Genomic DNA, 23,376 nt, shown 5'->3' on the forward strand with positions numbered 1-23,376 from the left:
GTACAGTGTGTATGTGTGTTTACAGTTTACAAAATGCCTCCACCTTATGATCTCAAGACATTCATAAAACATCTCTTTTCAAAGATACTGACTCCATTTTATAGCAGATGAGAGTGTCATTCCTCTTGCCTAGTGTTATTCATTCTTTCAACTAAGTTCCCCCTAAGTCTGTCAGGCTCTGTGACTGTCATCCCCAGCAAGCGGCAGGTCCAAGCCTAGATTCAGTGTTCTTCCTACCTTCCATCTGCTGCTTCCAAGGCTGTGTCTCACAGGAAATACATAAAACTGGACTTCTGGAATATTATTAGGAAACTAAGAATGACTTGAGCTGTTGGGGGTGGGGGGAGGGAGGCAGGAAACAAAGGGCCAGAAAAGAGGGCTATAAGATGTAATGGCTTTCTGAAGCAACAGCAAAACCAAAACAATTAAACATCTATTTTGTTTCCAGTTTTGCTAACAAGAAGGGTGATCTTCCAAAAGTCAAAGGGAGATCGAATGTGGTTAAAGGGGAAATAATACTCATAATAGGTAAGGGAGAGAGTAAAGAGCTTCCAGTTGTTTTAAATGAACCCAGGTCCAGGCAAGTCCAAGTGTACTGACAGAAATTACACACATCATTGAGAAACCCCTACTGGTAATCTCTGAAGAATCATGATCATTGAGAAATATGTCAGGAGGCAGAAGATCATTTTTAAAAAGGAAAGAGACCTATTTGTCAGTTCTTAATGTCAATTCCTGGAAAAATCCTTGAATTGACGATTAAACAAACGGTTTATAGGCACCTGGGAAAGGAAGCAGTGATTACATGAGTCAGCTTCGATTCAGTAAGTACAAGTCTTGCAAAACTAACCTCATTTTCTTTTTTTTGATAGATTAAATGCATTTTTCCTTTGACCTGTATTCTACATAAGTATTTCCTCATTATACACTAATGTCTTAATTTAATCCTGTCATTCTAGCAAATATCCTGAGCTTGTACATACATGTCAGTGAATTGGTCTTACACTGTGAACTTAATACAAGAGCTGATGCTGTGTAAATCAAGGTAATTCCAGCTGAGTAGCACCTAAAAAGCACTTCCGCAATTAGGCTCTGTGCTAAGTGCTATAGATTAAAAGATACATAAGACACAGTCCCTGTCTTTTAAATGTCTGTAGCCTATTTAAGAGAAGATAGACAAAGCTTAGGTTTCCTGCCCATCCGTGCTGGGCTCTGCAATAATTCCCATGGACAGAGTGACTGATGTGGAAGACACTATTGTTTGTCCAAAGCCAGTATCTTTCTCTCTTGCCAGCAGGGACCTATTTTGTCCAAGAAGGAGGTGGCAAGGAGTTCAGACGTACAGTTTACCTTTGAGTTTTACTCAGAGGATGAGTGGCCTAAGCCAATAAACTCACTCCACTTTGGCAGTAATTGTTTAAAGGACAGGAAAGTGAGCCAATTCAGGCCACAGGGACCTGAGATAAAGACTGCGGGAAGCTTCTGTCAAATATATTCTTTCCTAAAACTCAGAGGCTCGAGGAGAAACCCGTTGTGTGTTTTCCCCATTTTAATGCAGTGTGTGTAGCTGTGCTGTCTGGAACACTAGTGGTTATTTTGTGACCAGGTGGCCAACAGAGGGTCCTGACATCACTGAACCTCGGGGCCAGTACTGGCAACTCCTTCACTCCAGGCCTTAGATAAAATAAGACTCAAACAGCAAAGCATTCTATTGTTTAGGCCACTTTTAGACAGGTATTCAGTTACACAGAGCCAAAAACTGACTGACTGATATTAGTGATCCACATAATTACCGACTGTGTTTTCTCTTAGACTAGTATCTTTCAATAAAATAAGATTTCAAATTACCAAGATGAAACATTTAGGAAACTGTTAACACCATACCATCATTCATGACTATTAATCTCAACAAATTCTAAGAGTTTTATTACTTTCACGAAGAAGCATCTATACGTAACATTTATACAAACAATTTATATGCAATCACAGACCAATAATCACAAACATCATGAGGCTTTGGTATGTTTTTTGTAAGATCTTAGGCAAAAGTGTCCTAATGATGTGCTAACTATGACATACAATCGACTTTACTTCCTCACTTATATAGGTGTTAAATAAAACTTACACACTAACTATTCTTTCATTGTTATAAAAGCTGTTTTCACAACCTGTTTGCCTACAAATGACTTGCAGAGAAAGAAAATGCCTTGGTTCTCAAAATAATTATAATGGTATAACCTTATTCATATTTTTGTCATACTGAGATTAAAATACGTTAACGAACCATACACAGTGTATAATATGATATAATTACCTGGCTTGTGGCAAACCATAGCTCGTACCTACACCAACCCGAGGTAAGCTATAGACAACTTTTTTCACTGTTGCTTGGTCGGGGAAATTGAACATAACTGAGGCTGTGGTAAGGAGAAAAAAACACAAGTTAGAAAACCACAGGAGAACTAACCGTCAATTTCAGAAATCATTTTCAAGTGCCTCTCATGATTTATTTGTCAAGGTAATGAATCTTCATGGAAAATCAGCTTTCTGTATAACTTTATCCAGGAAAAATCCAGGGTTAACGTTTTCAAACATATTAATCTTTCTTTTGATTTTAGGGAGGGCGTATCAAAGAGAGAAACACAGCAGCGAAAGATGAAGAGCGTATCATACTATGTAAATAAATAACATCCAAACATGAGCACATTTCCTTTCAAAATATCGAAGGGGCCTTACTTCGGTTTGCCATAAATACTTCCAAAGCAGTGTTTTGTAGAAGATAACGTCTTGAAAATACAGCTCGTATCTCGCTGAACATCCATTTTCCATGAAGTCCTTCAGTGTATGCAAGAACCTAAAATAAACAGTTGAAAGGGAAGTGTCGATCAGTAAAATGTGTGTCTAAGACTTAATCTGACAATATCTTAGACGGTGCTATATAAAAGTCAGTAAATTAGGGATCGTCTTCCTGAATTCATGATATATCACAATGCTGTCAATCATCTGATTCTGTACATAGTATGTACAAAATTTCCACCTTTCTGAATTTTCTTAGTTGGCTCATGAAGGAATGAGCAGCAGAGAAATTACATATTCCAAGTGACCTTGTGACTTAAAACAGATAATATATTATAGTTTTCGGTCTTGTATGTAATTAGTTGGACAAGGTAACTTGACGTATTCTGTTGGTTCTTTTCCAATATTCCTTTCCTTCCCTCTTTCTTGCTTAATGTCCCGTTAGCCTCAGTGTCCATGTGGTCAACATCAGGCAATGGGTCATGATCGGTTAAGGTAGGGGTAGCGAGCATTTTTCGCAAAAAGACAAATAGCAAGTATTTTTAGACGTTAAAGGCCATGTGGTCCCTGTCACAACCACTCAGCTTTGCCATCACAGAGTGAAACCAGTCATAAGCAATGTACAAATGAATGGATGTGGCTGTGTTCCAATAAAACTTTATTTATGACAACAGGGATGGCCTGAATTTGGTCCCAGGGCCAATCTGGCTGACCCATCATGGCAAAGTTATTTCTTACTTTTGCAAATTCCCTCAAAACTCGGGGTGAGGACTTTTGACCCAGAGCTGGCTAATGAGAACAAAACCAAAGTCAGTTGGGGATGTTTCAGAAAAGCTGATAAAATGAATTAGATGTAGCCGGAGCACTCTTCTTTTCTTTCTTTCTTGAATGGCGATGTAATGGCAGACTGTAGCAGCAACTGTATAGCCACGAAAGCAAGGCCAAGGAAATGGCAGCAAGGTCAGCCCTAATGTTGCGTTACCAAAACAATCTCAGTAACCACCACACCTGCACTTCCTGTTACCTGACACAGGTAAGTCCATATTTGATAAAGCCACTATAGGCAAATCTTCAACAAACGCATTCTCTCCCGGTACATCAGTGCATATTAACAATACAAAATACATTTCTGTTTGCACTATTATACTCTGTACAACCTACTGCACTTAAATTTGCTCTGGTGAAACCAAAACTAGTTGAATTCTACATGCATGATATTCCTTAAGCTTTAAAAACAAATTATGAATTCCCTTTTCACATTTCCTTTCTCCTGGGGAAAAAATATATGATACTTTGGTCTTTTATTTTTTGAAAATTCCACTTTTTTCTAACTTCTTAATTCAGTTTTGTCTTTCTCTGGATGCTAAAAAGTTCTTGGAAGCAGTCAGACATCTATTTAAATCCTGAAACATTTTGGAGTTAGTCAGACTCCTATTCAAATCTTGGCTCTGTTATATAGCAGTTAGAGGACCTTGGAAAATGTTTTTAACTCCATCTGATTTTCATCATCTGAAAAACAGTGATAATAATACTATTACTGGTTAGTTTAAGCAGAGACAATGAATCTTAAGTATATGCCCTGGGCTATTATCTACGTTCCGTTATAAGTTCGTATGTCCTTATTGTTGAGCATAAAGTGACAACTGTGTTTTGGTTTCTAAATGTAAAACTATACATTTCACAAAAGGGTTATAGTGACTTGCCACAATTTATGTTAATACATTCATAGGTGGGTGCAGTGCTCTCCAGATTTGAATCTCATAGACCAGTATAACTTTTTTTAATGGAAAATCACTGATACAAGATTGATAACTTTTGTGTCAAGTAGGAAAAATTTCAGGACAAGTAAAACAGCCGAAACAACAAAAACTATCTTCCACATAACCATTGTTTCACTAAAAACTAAAACTATTAAGGCCGCTTGAAAACCCAAAACAGTGCAATGCGTATAATCTCATAAAAAAGGAGAGCTCTTTTCATGAAAGCTGTGTTGTGCCCCTTTAAGAAAACCATTAGGCCACGAGGATGGAGACAAAGAGGCAGATGGACAGACAGACACACACACACATATACACTCATATTTTTAACTTATTTTTCTCTTTGGGAATGATGCAATGAATATTTCATCAAGTATTCCTTTCCATTATTTCACTAACAGCAGGCAGGCCATCCACAAACACACAGGAGTTAGCCGGACTCCTTCAGTGCTCTCTGTGAGACGGTCTCACCAACTTTGCTGGCTATCACTTGAGTGTCTTCCAGCTCCAAATTCAGCCTTAATTGCTTGTTCCATGACAATGAATCTGCACCCTTTATTTTTGCTTTGTCAACTGGCATGTATGCGGTGAAGCTCTGTCAGGAAAGGGCACTGAAGAGACCCTACAGGCGGGAGGAAGGGGTTTTCCTTCTGGGGGCTGGTGTGCTCACCCAGCAGCTTCCTGCAGAACTGGGGCTTCTCCGATGCCAGGCTCCTGCAGGGTGTGACGGTCACAGGGACCCAGTGACTGGCAGATTTTTCCAGTACCTCCCCCCTGCCCCAGGCAGTTTTGCAGCAGAGTTGCCTCTGTTGAGAACCTCTCCCCTGAAGAGTTCACCAGCTCCCTAGAGGGTGGATTCCTGGAAAGTTCTAGAGGACAGAGCTCCAGCGCGTACCCCAGCAGAGCACCAGAGTGACTTCTGCACCCCCCAGGGAGCTACAGGCCTGCCTTCCACAGTGTAAGGGCCGCTCCTTTCCAATACTATTCTTTTATTTTTTTAGAGCTCTTTTTATTTCTTACTAAGCACTCCCTTGTTACTCGGATCTCCTGTGATAGTTTAGATTATAATTATTCACATTACACTTTCCCTATTTAAGTTGCTATGTGGTTTTTCTCTCCTGCTGGATCCGGACAGATAGACGAACTCAATCCGTTCTCCCACCACCACTACTTTCTTTGCTCCAGGCTGGGACTGTAACAGTCAGCAGGGACCCCCAGAAGCGAGAAAAAAGGAAACTGAGACAATCAGAGGAGCTCCCTAAAGCCTGGAGGCAAGGAGTAAAAGGAGAGAGACTAAAACTTAAAGTTATTTTGCTAATAGCTAGTAAGGAGCTCAGGGAGCAAATTCCAAATGACAGACCCAAAGGTCCAAAGCTATTTTGAGCAAGGACAGTATCATCTGAATAAGTGTATGGCTTGCACCAAAGCGGCTGTAGGAAGGAAAATTATTTATAGAAATACAACTATATAAAAAAAAAAAAAACACTTCCTAATTACTTTACAGTAACCTATGTTATACTGAAGCTTTTGAAATCCTTAATGATGGGCTGATAAAAGATGATGCTCAGAACTGGTCATAATTCCCTGCGAGGGAAACCCTATAAAGCCTAGAGTTTTAATAGCAAACCACCTCCTGCTTTCCCTTCTCATTTCCTTGAAGATTGCATATGGATTGAAGCTCTCCTAAAATATTTTATTGAAAAATTTTTATATCCCCTCTTGTGCCGTGCCTTTCCTGGCATCCAGGAATGTAGGACCACACATACTAATCTCCACTGTCACTTCTATTACAGCACTTTATTTTAATTCTGTGCATGGCACTTCTTTTCTGATTTATTCATTTTTTCCTGTCCTCCCCCCAGTAACGTGAAAGTTCTATTAAGAACAGGACCCTGTGTCTTATTTACTGCTCAACACACAGTGCCTGGTGCATATGTGCTCCATACACATTGGTCCACTGAATAAATCACTAAGAGAAATGGACAGAGATAATACATACAGGGAGAGCTACAGAGAAATCTTACAAAGTGTGTGCATTTCCGACTCCTTGGGTGAACTGGAAAAAGCTTTCTAGTTTGGCCTTCAGAATTCTCATGTTTACTATCTTAACAGTGGAGCCTATCAGATGTCTCTCCGGACTCTGGATTCAAGAGCAGGAAAAACTAAATAGAACAAAGGGTTTCTCTTCTGTGGTGGTCTAATTTTCATCCTTGGGAAACTGTAGACTCAGCTATCCCTCATCCTGACAGACCATGCCGCCCACAGAAAGGAGTCCCTCACTCTAGAGGGGTTAGGCAAGGTCTTTAGGGTATAGTATTTTGACTTTTAAACCTAACATCTCTCGGGGCGCCTGGGTCGCTCAGTTGGTTTAGCGTCCAACTTCGGCTCAGGTCATGATCTCACGGTACGTGGGTTCGAGCCTCGCATAGGGCTCTGTGCTGACAGCTCAGAGCCTGGAGCCTGCTTAGGATTCTGTGCCTCCCTCTCTCTCCGCCCCTCCCTTGCTCATGCTCTGTCTCTGTCTCTCAAAAATAAATAAACGTTAAAAAAAACAAAACCTGACATCTTTCACTTAAACAAAATGTATACTGAGGTGTGTCACGGAATATCAGTTGGCACCCTTCTTGAGCATCTGGTAAGTGGAAAATTTTTTGTAATTAACTTCATACAGACAGGATGGAAAATAAAATGTAAAAGACAGTGAACCATTGAGATTTAACACTAGCACTCGGGTAAGTTTTGTGATGGCCAGAGTCATCCTTAGACTATAGCACACTCTTCCTTACCCTCCTCCACTCATGGGCAACGGGGAAAGCCTCCCAACAGTGGCGGAGGGGACCCTAGTGAGATCTTCCCTCCCCTGCCGCTCAGTCCGTGGAGGCTGCGGTGGAAGGTCGTGAGACCAGGCAGGATATTACTTCAGGCAAGCGATGAGGAGTTTAATCAATCTGTATGTATTTCAGAAATGTTGGATATTATCACTTATAGTCAATTAAAATTGAGTTCATGGCATGTTTCTATAAGGAGCTGGGCCTCAAGCCCAGGTCTGATATATGACTTGAAACTATACAACTGACTACTTTATGTATACCTTTACTGGTTACATAATGTTCTGTAAGTTTCAGGACCTTCCATAGTAACTCTTTAAGCTCATTTTTTCATTAAAACCTAACGTATTTTTCTATACCTGTATGTACTTTTATCTATGTTTGAGGTTTGTGACTTTTGTTTTCTTTCTTAAGTCAACCTTCTGAGAGCATCTGATGTGTCCCTGCCTGAGTCTCCAAATTATTTATTTTACTAGGAAATCGAATCAAGCGCCCCAATTCAGTTTTGCTTTCTGAAAATTGAATAAACATAATTTTATGACATCATGTAGATCATAAACAAGAATATTAAAGCATCTTGATCCCAAATCTTATGGAACTTTGTGATTATAAGTAGACCGCTGAAGTACTCTGAGCCAACTGCCCAAAAGAAGTGAAGGGAGAAAGACTCCATGCTGGCCTCATTCCCTGAGGTCTGCCCCCCTCACTTATGAATTGGAACACTCAGGAAGCAATATAGAACAAATGTAATAGAGACCCCTTGTAAACCACTTGGCCCAGATGTGTGCTTAACACAGATTATTTGATGATCCTGTTGAAGAAAACTAGGGTTGCTGTGCACTCATGTGAATCAGACACGTATATGTTGTCAGAAACATGTCTGGGGCTGTCAAATCAGTTTTATATTCTTTTTCCCTGTTTAAGGCAGCAAACATTTTGCAACCCAAAAAGTACTTGTTTAGTGATATCTTTGCTGATCTCAAAATCACTGCACACATGTTAGAACAAGCATTACAAATACTTTTTGAATATGAAAAATCTGAGTTTTGCTGCAGGTTATAATTTCTGTTAAGAACTGATGAAAATGTTGCAGAAGGCTGGATCGACAGGCCCTTTTCAGTGTTTGTGAGCTTGTCATATCTAAGCGACTTGCACTTGGACCTTAAACAGTTTAATTAAAGGGGTCTAATAAAATGTAAAGTTACAAGTCCTCATTATTTTAATAATTCCACATAAATGTCCAATGATTTGGGATATAAGAAACATATTCAGGATGGAATAGTTCAAAAGCAGTTTCAGGTTTACATTTATACGTGATGGTATGTGTTCTTTTCCAATTGGCCAGATGAATGGAGAGAATTCTAAGGCCTAGAAGGAAAGGCAAACCACAATATGGAAAAAGCCTGGGTTCTAAAATGACCCTGTGCAAGCTCTGGCTGATAACTGCTGTTGTGGTACATTGAGGATTGTAGGGAATGGCAAAGATAGCTAGACGTTTGCACTCTCTCCTCCTTGTTCCCACCACGGTGTCTTGGTGACGCTATTTCCTCACTGAAGGCATGGAGAAGTATCAGATATAATAAATAATTATATGTGCATGAAGGACTGAAACAGAAGCACAATGGAAGAGCCTTTTCTAAATGAGCAATGCAATAACTTTCTGAGAGATAAGTCAGGTACACATAACTTAACAGAATAAAAGTCCAGATCCTCAACTTCTTAAAATTTATCTAGGCAAGACTGAACCTATGACAGAAGTACAGCCTCTCTTTCTCATGTCTTTCCCATTGCACTTTCTATTGAAAAAAAGAAAAAAAAAGTCGGGGAGGGGGACTCTTTATGGTGTATTGTCTGGGGTAATAAGATCTGTTGAGGAGGTAGGAACCCCAAATAAGGGATAATTCTAAATATTAACGGGGATGTTGAAAAGTGTAGGTTTATAATGACTAGATTAAAAAAAATCCTTTTGCAACTCAGATGGCTTCTCAATTTTTTACAAAGATTGAAGTTGGATCTAATTGAGCTGACAGTGCAGAGATAATTGAAAATAATTGTTGATTTTAGATCACTCAGTGATTTTTCACATACAACTTAGAAGTGGCACAAAAAATTATAATATTGTTATCATAAAGCTTCAACACATCCTACAGATTTATGTGAACAAGGTTTTTCAACATATCTACAAAAAGGAAAGCTAGGAGTACCTGTATTGTTCTAGCAATAGTCATACATGGATATATTAACCATTCATCTCATTAAGAGAAGAATTTCCAATAGCATTTTAATTCTTTCATTTAATAATTATTTTTCAAAGTTTACATTATATTTATGTTCTTGTATTATTGTAAGCTGATGTTATTTATAATAATAATTTATTCCTGAATAAAAGTGTTTAATACTAAAAATTTTATAGTTTTAGGAATTAAAAAATGAAAACTTTAATTCATAAGTGTATATGCTTTTTTACAGATTAGTATAATATAGTAATCAATAAAAGACTTTCAAGAATAAGATATTTTATGGGGAGCCTGGGTGGCTCAGTTGGTTGAGCATTAGACTTCAGCTCAGGTCATAATCTCACGGTGTGTGGGTTTGATCCCCATGTTGGGCTCTTGGTTCACAGCTCAGAGCCTGGAGCCTGATTCAGATTCCGTCTCTCTCTCTCTCTCTCTGCCCCTCCCCACTCACATGTGTGCAATCTCTCTCTCTCAAAATTAAATAAACATTAAAAAAAGAATAAGATATTTTAGATTAGGTAAATTTTGGGGAGGGAATCAAATGGAAATACGAATTCAAAGATAAAGAAGAATTACATACAACGTCCATCTAATAAAAGACTTAAAATGGGTGATGACAAATCAAATCACTATTCTAATGGATATATTTGATCCTACTGAATATATCTGGAAAGGGATTGTGTGAACCAGACTAACCATCTTGGAGAAAACCTCCAAGATGACCATTCTGTGACCAGAAACTTCATGCACACAGCCCGCCACCCACATTCCTTCTTTTTGTCTAACCACACCCTTCAGTCTACTCTCAGGGGCATCACATTCTTGATCTGCCCCGGATATAGGGGTATGTATGACACACACATCTATTCTTAAACGTTCTCCTCCTGGGTGGTCCCTCGCCATGTACCCCCAGCCTCTATGGCTACAAAAGCAGGTCTTACAGAGATGTGGGGTTGCAGGAGATCTACTCCTCTTGCAGCTGCCCAAGACACTCACTTAAGTCTCCTTAATAAACCATTTCTCATCAAGCTGGACTTGTTGGGCTTTTTTCTCAGTCTTATGGCTTCTTTGGCCTTTGGAAGTCATGTAGCAAGTATCTCCCTCTCATGGAACTGTGACATAACAATTTTACTTTAAACTATCAATATTTAGGGGTGCCTGGGTGGCTCAGTCGGTTAAGCATCGGACTTCAGCTCCAGTCATGATCTCAAGGTTCGTGGGTTCGAGCCCCACGTTGGGCTCTGTGCTGACAGCTAGCTCAGAGCCTGGAGCCTGTCTTCAGATTCTGTGTCTCCCTCTCTCTCTGACCCTCCCCTACTCACGCTGTCTCTATCTCTCTCTCAAAAATAAATAAAACATTTAAAAAAATAAAAAAATAAACTATCAATATTTAGAACATACTGAGTATTATATCTTTTAAAAATATTTGAACTTAAGAAAAATTTTAGATGCAAACTTAAACATGTACAGGGCGGTGAATAGTTTTTTTTTTTTTTTAAATATATTGAAGTATGGTTGACATACAATATTGGGTGGTATATAGTTTTATTAAATTATTTTTTGCAGAGTAGGTAAAAAAAAAACAAAAAGAAGTTAGGGGACAACTGCAATAGTCCAGCTTTGGACAATAAAGAAATCCTCAAAGAGCTGATGGAAAAGTCTCACTTTGGCCTTTTGTCCAATTAATAATGAATTAAAAAAAAACTGTCAAGGGTGGGCCCCATAATCAGTAAAATCTAATACAGACTGAAAAATTGATGACTGAATCACATCTTAGAAAATTTTCATGGAAAATATTTAATCCTGATGAAATAAATGAGTAATATGAAATTGAAAACTGGGAAAACTGCAAATGGCCTGTGAACTGAACAAAAGTGCTCCAGGAATCAAGATGGCAAAATGGGGATTTACAGAAAATACATTCACGACAAAAAGGAAACAATATATGCTATTACTGCTATTCTTCTGAGGTTATGACTCATAAGCACAGCCATTATCAGCATATGGATTAAAACTTCAGGGTCAAGAAACATCCTCCAATTGGGAAAATTTTGGCAGTCCCTCCACAGAAAGCTTTTTATTTAATAACCTTGCTATTTTGGCTGTAATTCATCAATTTATTTACCTGCCTATCCTCGCTTTAAAGTCACCTTAGGGTCTGCCTCTCTTACTCATGAGCTGTGAGACCTCAGGCAAATTAGCTACTTTTCAGTTCTCTACTTTACTTAAGATTTGGGGGAAATAATAGTACCTGACTACATAGGATGTGTGAGGACTGAATGGAAGAACCCTTTTTAAAAATGACACATAGGGGGCACCTGGGTGGCTCAGTCGGTTGGGCGTCCGACTTTGGCTCAGGTCATGATCTCGTGTTCATGGGTTCGAGCCCCGCGTCGGGCTCTGTGCTGACAGCTCAGAGCCTGGAGCCTGTTTCAGATTCTGTGTCTCCCTCTCTCTCTGACCCTTCCCTGCTCACGCTGTCTCTATCTCTCTCTCAAAAATAAATAAACCATTAAAAAAAAGACACATAGGAAGTGCTAAACAAATGTTAACCTAGAACTATAATTATTGCCTATCAGACACAGACATACACAGACACACACGCACAACACTACCAGCAAGGGAGTAGAAAAGCTGGACCACAGCAAATAAACTTTTACTAAACTCACAGTCTCAGGTACTGTTTCCTTAGTGACAGTTTGTATCCTAGAAATGATCTGAAATCATAATACTAAGCTCTAATGAGAAAGCCCCACTCTTTGGGAACTACCACTCTCATGGTCAGTAGTGATAATTCTGAGACGGCTTCTTCTTCTTCTATCCTATCTTTCCATCTATCTATATACAGGCCAGTTCCTTTCTACCAAGCCCGTCCTCATGATTTATCAATTTCATTTATTTCCAGTGACTTTCCTTTGGCAAATATCTACTCATTGGTCTCCATGAGCTGATGGTGAACAAGAGCACTAGAATCCTTCACCTCAAGGAGTTCGTAGTCTGCTGGAGAATTACAAATAGTGGGCAAAGGGGAAAAGAAGAAGTTCTCAAGCAGAAGGAACAACATGTATGTAAAAATGGTGCCTTGGGGAATGGGTCCAGGCTATGTGGAACACATATTATAAAGAGGGGGAAAGTGAAAAAAAATTAGAATAATAAGAGATGGGTGGGGGAACCTAGACATGGGGAAATGTTATGTAATTCATGTTAGAGTCTGAACTTTCAGTCTGAGGGAAACAGAGCCCTTAGGTTAAACAAAGAGGTGAAATGATTAAATTTGCACTTGAAAATCACTGCTGTGACTTCAGTGTAGATGTGGTTACAATAATCTATGCAAATGCTGTTTGATAGTCATTAGTAGAAAACCATGAACTCTTTCAAAGGAGTCTTATTTGTATTCTCTCCAACAGTATCTCACATCATGGCAAATACTTTTAAATTCACTTATTTTATTATATACATTCTGTAACAGTTGGTGACTTCTTGAGGGTAGAGACTAGGTTATTGTCTATTTTACATTCCTTACAAAACCAGCACATGGAGGAAACTCATTCAATTTTTGTTGAAGAAAATATTTAAAATTTAATTTGCAAGCAAACTTTGACTTGCAGCTGGAGTCCTCTGTGCCTACTTCATCTTCAAATGCACACTCAAAATTAGGGTAAAATTCTCAAAATTAAAAAATGATATTGGCAAGGTTGCTTCATTTTTGTCCCACTCATGAATGTCCCCATGTGTAACTATTATATATTTGGCTGTGTTTTCTCATTTTCTCAAATTTGGCAAACTCTAAAATCTTGTATTTTTCCCTCTGCAATTATTTAACAAAGGGGAGGAATGTGGTAAGAGGAGGGAGAACTCTACACTATTGGAAAGAAGCTTATTGCTGGTTTCTAGAATTTACTTTCATTTACATACTGACTATGTTACCTTCCCTTGTCCTGTTTTGTATGATGTCAAGTTTTAAACTTGTTATAGGTATACATCTCTTGTTTTTGGTTTTATTTTCTTCCATATGAGGTCATTTGGATTTCTGGGTTACAGGTTTTTCTTTGAACCTTTTTGGTACTAGGGTCTGATCTGTGGATACTATTAATTGTTAGCCTGAACTGTTTTCCCTTTTTGTATATATTTCATGGTCAAGATTTAGGTGTTGTCAGAAACAACACAAGATTAGATGGGGCAGGTGCAGTCATTGTTGTAATAGCGAAATCATTCTTAGACATAAAGGGGAACTGCTTTTGACTGGAGATCTAATGACGTTATGAGAGAAACTTTTTAATGCATTAAAATTTTTTATTTAAAAATTTTTAAATTTTTTAAATTTAAATTTTTGTTTTTAAAATTTTTATCATAATGGAGTTTATTTCTATAATGTGTATATACTTATGGAACACAGCAGATATTTAATAAGTGTTAACTGCTATTATCAATCATAGCCTCAAAACCCATATTTAGCCACAGTGTGCATTATGCCTCGTGCTTAAAATCCTAACCATCCTGAACACTTTCCAGCTTCCAAATGTGTCATGTTCTTGTCATGCTCCTGTGTCCTTGCACATGGTGTTTCTTCTGCCTGGTGGATGTCTCCTTAGTTTGTTCTTCTGATTAAGTCCTATTAATGACTGGACTGGAAGCACCTGCTGCTCCCTCTGAGAACCCTGGACCCACCTGTGACACTTACCAAACCACCGTTACAATTATTAGTTTACTTGCTGGCGTCTCTGGCTAACCTGTGAGCTCACTGAGGGCAAAAATTCTCAGTGCATCTCTGCATTTTTCATACTTAGCACAGAGCCCAGCACACAGCCATAATTTAATAGTAGTAATTAATCAGAAATGCCTTTGTTGACCGATACTTATTAACACGCATGTGCAGAAAAGGTATAATTTATATGGTCTATGTTAATTAAAAAAGCAGTCATATCAAGATAGTTCAGAGTTGAGTCCCAATTCATAATGTATTGGACAGGGCACGGAAGGTGTCCCCTCCCAAAAAGTTCCTGTTTTACCATTTTAGTTACCGGTGACCCTACAAATCCAGCCATGGTGGACTGGACCAGGATGGACACCCACTATAGAAGTAGGTTATCTAGGGGCACCTGGGTGGCTCAGTCACTTGAGCATCCGACTTCGGCTCAGGTCATGATCTCACGGTTTGTGGGTTCAAGCCCCGTGTCGGGCTCTGTGCTGACAGCCAGCTCAGAGCCTGGAGCCTGTTTCAGATTCTGTGTCTCCCTCTCTCTCTGACCCTGCCCTGCTCCCACTGTCTCTCTCTCTCTCTCTGTCCCTCAGAAATAAAAAATACATTAAAACATTTTTTTTAAAGAAGTAGGTTATCTAAGTAGGAGAGCCACAGCTAGTGGCTGTGAAAATCCCTTCAGAACCATACTATCAAGAATGCTTGCTGGCTGCCAGGATTCAATAATCTCTCTTTAATGATTTGAATGTGAGATGTTGGGACAGGAAGGCAGGACAAAGCCAAACGACAGAGAAGGTAGTCACCCGAAATCATAAGCAGCAGGAGTTCTGAGGAAGCAGAAGCCAAGACCAAAAACGATGGGTCTAGCGGTAGATGTAACAATCTCCTGCACCACACACATCTGGTACCACTTTGCTCTCCTGGCTCCAGCCCCACTCACTGGTTTTCGTTCAATATCTCATCCATACCTTGCTGTTTCCTGTCACAGAGCCAGTGCACATATTCTTTCTTCTCTGGAAATACCTTCCATCCCTTATTTGCCTACTCCACTTCTACTCATCCTTGACCTTTTTTACTTCTTAGTTTTTCAACTGACCTCTCTTCCTAGGACGCCCCCCCCCCCCATCACCTACTCTCATAACACCATAGATGAAAGAAGCTCTCTTTACAGCACTTAACACAAATATAATTTTGCAAGTTTATTTATTTATTTTATTCACGTAATCTCCCCCACTCTTTGACCATTTGTTTCTGCTTATTACTGTACCTCTACTGCTCGGCACAGTGCCTGTCACATTGTAAAGCTCAGTAAATAATTTGCTGAATGACTGGATTAAAGGTGTATTTAGAGTCAATCTGTCTGTGGTAGCAAAAAGATAAATAAAGATACAGAATAACTGGAGCTGTGATGTTAATGGGTGTCTATGGCTGAAGGTTCATTTAAAAAGAAACAAAACCGGGTCACGGAACTTGGATGAAATTTCAGTTTTTCAGAAGGCCTGAAGAGAATTTCCCATTTGTACATTACCACGCTCTCCTACAGTAAACTCTGTAGTGGACACAATGACTGTCCCACTCAGACTCCCCCGCTGCTTCCCCCATCCGCCACTTTCCTGGTTAACAGAACCCTGATCGTGTTCGGTTATTGACTTCTCTTCTGTGCACTTCTCAGTCAGGACACACTGACCCCATGGGGTGGATCAAGTTTGTAAAAGTGTCCTCATATTTAAGAGGAAACCAATGGAAGAGGTACTCTCTCCTTCCGTGAATACTCCTGGGCTTACACGGGCGTGGGGAAATGTTAAAGCCCACACTGCAATGAGTGTGAGAATGAGGACAAACCAAGGGTGACAGAATGAAGACGGGGAATGAGCCTGGGTTCTGGGAAACATATAGAAACAGCTGAATCATTCAACCCTGGAGACGAGTACAATTCAAGACTTGCTATTTTATAATGCATACACAATACATACACATCTGTAAAACTATTGGAATTAGGGTTTGTATTACTTGCAGCTCAAAGTTGTCTGATAAAACTCTTATTGTCTGATGTAACCTTCATGTCTGTTCTTTGAAGAAGGAAAAAGCCTGACTAATAACACACACACACACACACACACACACACACACACACACGAAACTCTGTACTGCTGTTCAAGCATCTGTAAATCCAAATAGTTCTAAAAAATAAAGTATATTAAAATTAAAATATGCAAACACCAAACATCTCCATACTTTGTATATGCTCTAGAATAGCTTTCCGTCCTTGTCTTTCTGATCAAGTCCTATTAAGCTCAGTACTCAAAAAAGCACTTCCTGGGGCGCCTGGGTGGCTCAGTCGGTTAAGCGTCCAACTTCGGCTCAGGTCATGATCTCACAGTTCGTGGGTTTGAGCCCCGCACTGGGCTCTGTGCTGACAGCTAGCTCAGAGCCTGGAGGCTGCTTCAGATTCTGTGTCTCCCTCTCTCTCTGCCTCTCCCCTGCTCACACTGTCTCTCTCTCTGACTCTCAAAAATGAATAAATATTTAAAAAAAGGCACTTCCTTAAAAGACATTTAACATTTATTATGTATCTATCTGTCACGTAGATACCAGGCTCATCAGGGACAAGAAAGACAATATGAATGTGACTTGTTTTTCAAGTTTTAAAGCCTTCTTTTTCAGTGATAATTAGCATCCAAAAGCTATTTTCAGAAAATACAAGTGCAGAGTTTATGTTTTCCCTTGAAAACCTGAGTACTCTTGGGGACTCACAGATGGATCATTGGGGTTCATGAGAATTTAGTTTTCTTTTTCAAAACGAGTTCTTCGAGAAGCACTCTCTGCCAAAAAGCAGCTATAGAATGAAACCTACTTTACGTAGGGAATTTGCATTCAGCAAGTCCTTCAGATTGGAGATTATTTTCATGTGTATCTGCCACCACACCCGACACATTTTCCCACACTACCAGTATGTACCAAAAAAGTGTGTAGTTTATTAGCACCTGGTGTGATGGACTATGATAACTTTTGATAAATCTGTACACCAGACTGGAGCAGAAAGAACTTGAATTTTAGAGGATGACAGACAGACTGAAGTCTGATGCAACCACTTCAGAGCTGCGTAAGTTGAGAATGCTCCTTAACATAAACGAGACAGTTTCCACTTACATGAAAGAAGAACGATCGTGTCCACTTTACTGTGTTGCTGTATTAAGGGAAACAACACATAGAGTTGCCTAGTGGAGAGGCCGGTACAAAGGTAGGTACATCAGTGTGTTGAACAAACGAACTCACGGCCCTTCCCCACCAGGACCTTCGTGAAACCGTCAGCGGGTATGAGAGCAAGTCCCCGCTGGGGCCTTGGCTCAGGTCCCTCTCCACTGTACATACTTCTCTGGTCCAAACTCTCCTTCTGCATCTCCCAGTGCTTCAGCTAACTCTGGCCATTTCCAAGAGTTCGTAGTAGATGCCTTGGGGTGTTCTGTCTGCTGTGTTTGAAGTTTAATCTTCAAAAATTTTTTTTTCTTACTGATTCAGCTAGAGACATTTCGGCTACAGGACTTCCTATGGTATTTCTACTCCCACTCTCAGTTTTCTGTATTACGGGATAATTAATAGCTCTTCAAGAAATACAATTTAATTTAAATGTAAACAGCTCAGTAAACACTCCTTGTCTGTACATGAATGTCACACAAATATTTACAATTGGGGGTCAATAAGAGATTTTAGAGGTCTCCCAACTTGTAAAGGCAATGAAAACAGTAATTCTAGGCTTGGGTATTACCGCCCCCCCCCCCACCCCAGAGTTTCTGTTTTATTACTATAACGTTCTAAGACTATACTTGTTTCTACCGTTTACTTTACAGTCCTTGGTTGTAAAGCTATTTCAAGCAGAATACTATTTTGCTGAGAATTTTCCTTTTATTATGTTTCATTTGAATATCATGAGCAAGTACTCTGTCCCCAGGCAAAGGCTGTTAGCATCACATATCATTTATTCATCAGAGAGCAATGTCAGTACCTACTAGATGTTGCTCCAGGTGCTGTGCTAGGTGATGGAAATACACCAGCGAACAAGAGTAAGATGGCCTCTCCTTTTACACAGCACATACTTTCTCTTTATAGAAAGCCTTGATAACTGAGTGATATAATAATTCCATTTCACTGAGTTGCTAAAAAAAAAAAAAAAAAGAAAACCCGAAACATTAAATAGGTTACTGTGTTTAACAGGTGTCTCCAGTATAAATACCAGAGGTCACCTTTCTATAGGCAAGAGGCTCTCCAGAGAGCTTACTGCAAAAAGGATTAATGGCGACATTGACTTTAAACTTAGCTCTCAATAAATGGTAGCTCTAACGATGACTGTGATGTTGTCGAGATCACTTGAAAGGAGCGTAGTTGTAGCACTAAATCTGCATTTTATTTATTTATTTATTTATTTATTTATTTATTTATTTATTTTTTACAAATAGTTTATTGTCAAGTTGGTTTCCATATAACACCCAGTGCTCATCCCCTCAAGTGCTCTCCTCCTTGCCCATCTCTCCCCCCCTACACCCATGAGTCCTCAGTGTGTTCTCAGCATTCAAGAGTCTCTCATGGTTTGCCTCTCTCCCTTTCCCCCACCATTTCTCCCCATCTTCTCCCCCATGGTCCTCCGTTAAGCTCCTCCTAATCCTCCTATACGTGCAAACATATGATTAAATCTGCATTTCAGAAAGCCTGTTCTAAAAGTGGTGAGAAGGATTTGGAAGGATGCTAAATTGGAAGTTTGAACCATGCCAGTGCGAAGTAAAGAAAGTCTAAGACAATTGCTGAAGAGAGGAAGAGGAGGGGCAAGAAAGTAAACATATTTATGAGGCAGAATTGGTAAGACCTGTGTGTTTTCACTTCGTTTCATGCTGACACAAAGAAATGAAAGAAATCCAATCTTTGCAAGAGTTTTTGGCTCCAGTGACTGAGTGAATGGTGCTCTCCGCCACATTCTAGGTTTACGGTTACTGGCAGATGAGTATTGGGAAAAAGGTCAGAGGTTCAGCCCAGACTCTACATAAAGCAGTCGCTATGCTCATTTTCACTCATATAAACATGAACTTGTGCAAATAAAATGTGTTAACAACAAGAACAATCAACGTATCAACACTGGACGACATTAAACAAATGATAGCCAGTAAATAACATACTAAAAAAATGAAAATATCTCATTTTTATTAAAGTTTTGCTCTCCACTAATAATATAAGTAAACTTAACAGCATTGTTTTCTCCAGATATAGAGGCTATTTATAAGTCCCAGTCTTAACCCCATATTAACACTGAATGTCTTCCCTGCATCACGTCTGGCATATACTAAGTGTGTGTGTAGCTCTATAGAACTATATTGCATGTTTCTCCAATGTCCACCTCTGGGTAAAGAAATAAAACTGTAAACCAGAGACATCCACATAGCAAACTAATTTACAAAGAAGGTGGCCCTTGTAGTATATAATTCTACACAGTAAATGTACCATGATGCATTAATATATGTTGCTAATTATATCATGTGTTAAATAATGTCAGGCAGTTAACAATTTTTGTTTTTATGGCACAGTAGAAAAGTTCTTATTGGGTAGGTAGGTAAATTGAAAAGATTCTTACTCTCACAACTAGTGCCACTAAAATTTGGGAGGGTGTCCCATAGAGGAATAACAAATTAATCTAGATGGTAAATAGAGAAAAGAGGGGATAAATACATATGTATATAATTTTCATATATAGAAGTTTATATGATGTCTAATACACAAAAACACATACCTGAGACAAACTGTACTATTTATCAATAATTGCCTCCTATAGACATACGACAACAGTAAAATTTTGCTTAAAAAATGTGAAACAGAGGCACCTGGGTGGCTCATTTAGTTGAGCATCTGACTCTTGATTTCAGCTCAGGTCATGATCTCACGGTTTATGAGATCGAGCCCTGCATCAGGCTTTGCTCTGGCAGTGCAGAGTCTGCTTGGGATTCTCTGTTTCCCTCTCTCTCTCTGCCCCTCCCCCATTCACTTGTATGCTCTCTCTCTCAAAAATAAATAAATAATAAAAAAAAAACAGATAAATCTCAGAAAACATAGTACAAATAGCTATTTGTTGATTACAAACATGATTAACTTTACCTAGAGAAGATTTAAAATTATATAGAGATAACAGACATACTATTTTTATCTAGGAGATTGGCAAAAATCTAGAAGTTTAATAATACTGAGCTTGCTGTGGGGAAAACAGTCACTCACTATATTGCTGGTGGGAGTATAAATTAGTATAACTTATAATGAGAAAAATTTGGCATATCTCTCAAAATTTCAAATACATATATCCCTGACCTGGTAATTCCATTTCTTAGAATTTATCCTGTGAACATGAAGCAAGGTGAAGTATGTACTAGATTCTTCACTGCAGTATTGCTTATAATCCGCCCCCCCCCCACCCAAAAAAGGGAAGGAAATGCCAACCAATGGGGATGGGGAGGGGAAGGAGGTGAGGAAAGGAAGGGGAGAGGGGACTTATTCTATAAAGTAAATACAGTATGGAATAAGCTTATGTTATTTGGGACGTTATTTTTAAAGAAAAAAAACCACAAAGTTACAAATAAAAATTAAGTATGTTACGTAAGCGAATAGTTAACTTAGAAGGAGAAAAAAAAATCACGACAAATACTAGAGCCTTGGACATTAAGGTTATGTACTTCTGAGATCTCTTAAAACAGTTGAGTAAATTGAGCCTACTACACAATTCTCAGAAACTTCCATCTGTCACAGGCTCTGTGGACCAAAGGACCCTGGCTCCTAAGCTTCATTAGCTTTACGGTATACATACATGTAAATCTAGATGTACCTCTGATGGTGTATATACTAAACTAATTTCTAATTACTGTAATAATTTTACTTAATTTCTCAAGATGCACTTTTAATTTATTTTTTTTAATGTTCCAACATATATAAGATTAGAAATCTCAGGTCTGTCCTAAACAGGTAATAACTTCCTTAAGTTTACCATACCTTAACAAAGCTTTTTGACACCACAAGGATTATATTTAATGTTCCTTTAATTGTTTTAATTTACATAGTGGTTTTATGTCATTTTATTTTAAATAATATAACTAATATATATTCAACATTAATATTTCAAAATACCTAAAAAATCTTTGAATATAGATGGAAAAAAATCCATTTTCCTCCTCATTAAAAAAAAAAAAAAGATTCATGCTTTCTTCATGAAGGACTGATGTGCCTGCGTTCAGATGCTTTAAACTAGCTTTGCCTGAAAGGCATTTTTCACGTGATGAGGAAAAGATATTTTAATGCATTTTGAAATAAAAATCGAGGCCTCTAATAAATGCACAAGCATCCAGGCATTAAAATGAAATTCAATGGTAAATCAAAGCTAAATAAAAATTATACTACCTTCAACATTTTAGCTCCAATATAGGGTTTTACACAGTAATATTGAAAGAAAAGTTTAATATATGCTAGCTGACAATTTTAAACTAATCCCTACTCTACCTTTTTTTTTTCTTTTATGAACCACTGAAGCAAAGTCCAATAGACAGCGTAAGATGAATCTCAGGTCCAGTACAAGCTTTTCAAGCCTAATCAAATGGGTGTAAAAACATATATAAAAAGATGAAAGTGCTTTGCCTTTACATATGGCAAAATGAATCAGTGAAAAGCTGAAGAAGGAAGTGAGATGTTCCATAGGGGCAGGTTAAGTCTGATGCTAATGCTTACTTAAAATGGTGACAGTCTGGAGGAGCGAAGCCTTGCTGGGCTGCTTTAATTTCTCCCTGGAATAGCTCCCTCCCAACCTCTGCAGCACATCAAAGTCTCTGGAGCTCAATTAAAATTGGATTATATTGAAATGCTCTATCTATGGGAACTGTGTGCTCGCTAACACTTTTCTCTCGGTAATGCTCCAGATGACAGTTGCCCATCCCAATTTAAACAGTTGTCATAGAGACGGGGAACTAAACCGGCAGAAACTAACAATACAAAGGAAAGGTAAGGGCTAAGCCTTCTGCGAATGAGGAGCTTGCTTTTTTTCGGCAACACTGTTTATTACACCAATGACAAAGTACGAGAGACACAAACAGTATTGCATTTTGTATCTTGCATGTGAATGGAAAGATAGCTAACAGTAGCAATAAGGTTATGCCAACATATATGGTCAAATGTTTCCTATTTGGGTATGTTCTACTGGCTACAAATTAAAGATCAAATGTTTCTCCCAACGGAAAACAGCGATCCAAAAGTACCATACTACAAAGACTATCGCTAGCAAGTTTATAAAGTAAAGACGTCAATATCTACTTTTTAATCGCAGGTACAACCCGGAAAGAATAATTTCTTGGCTACAGATTTGTTTCCTTCCCTTTCCAGCTCTACAGTTTTAAAAGTTTAAATGTGGGAGTGAAAATGATAAATTATGACTCTCACGTGCACACCACTTTTTGGCAAATCCAGTTAACCTTAAAAGTGCCCCTATCGTTGACAAAGAAAAACATTTCTAAATTTGATTTTGGAATTTATTTCTGATTTTAATTAGCAGGTATTCTGTAATCTACTCTAACTTCTCTTCCTGACATCAAAGCCCATCAGCACAGGCGGAAAACTCTGTCAGCTTACCTAAAAGCCCAAGAATGAAGACTGCTTAAATTTCTGGCAGTTCTAAAGAGCAATACATTTGAGAGTGTAGACTGCTAGTAATGATACTATGTTCTCACCTAGATGGCACGTTTCTGGCACTAGAAAAAAACTCTTCACCTTTCTTGTAATTGGCTTATCCCAAGTCCCAAGACTGTTTTTCCTATCATTGTGCAGATTGCCATGGAAATAAATTATTGCTATTTTATAGAGCATCACACTATTTTTCCTTTGAAGATCTCAATACCTATGGTTCTTTTTTGTCTCCTGGGAAGCCTATGTTAGGATTCTGAAGCAGCAACAAGGCAGGGTGCACAAAGTGCAGGCCAAAGGGGAAGGAAACAAAAATGTGTCAGAAAAATCTAAAAACCGCACAGATCAAAATTTGTCAAAACAAGGCC

At 38.7% G+C, this 23,376-nt stretch overlaps 1 protein-coding gene and 1 long non-coding RNA gene across 2 annotated transcripts in view; one reads left to right on the top strand and one right to left on the bottom strand.

Moving 5' to 3' along the window:
- NBEA (neurobeachin) overlaps positions 1–23,376 on the bottom strand; it is a 693,804-nt gene that overhangs the window by 118,312 nt on the left and 552,116 nt on the right. Inside the window, exons 41-42 of the mRNA XM_039251874.1 lie at positions 2,737–2,854; positions 2,315–2,417 (exon numbers count right to left, since the gene is read on the bottom strand). Of these exons, the coding sequence (XP_039107805.1) occupies positions 2,315–2,417; positions 2,737–2,854 (221 nt within the window). The remainder of the gene's footprint in view (positions 1–2,314; positions 2,418–2,736; positions 2,855–23,376) is intronic.
- On the top strand, positions 12,362–23,168 carry LOC120245016. Its single transcript, XR_005531685.1, has 4 exons — positions 12,362–12,398; positions 12,524–12,682; positions 19,017–19,168; positions 22,656–23,168. It is a non-coding gene; the product is annotated as an uncharacterized LOC120245016 (long non-coding RNA).

The sequence above is a fragment of the Hyaena hyaena genome, unplaced genomic scaffold (assembly GCF_003009895.1).
Source record: "Hyaena hyaena isolate Hyena2069 unplaced genomic scaffold, ASM300989v1 scaffold_398, whole genome shotgun sequence".
In the NCBI taxonomy this organism is placed as follows: domain Eukaryota; kingdom Metazoa; phylum Chordata; class Mammalia; order Carnivora; family Hyaenidae; genus Hyaena; species Hyaena hyaena.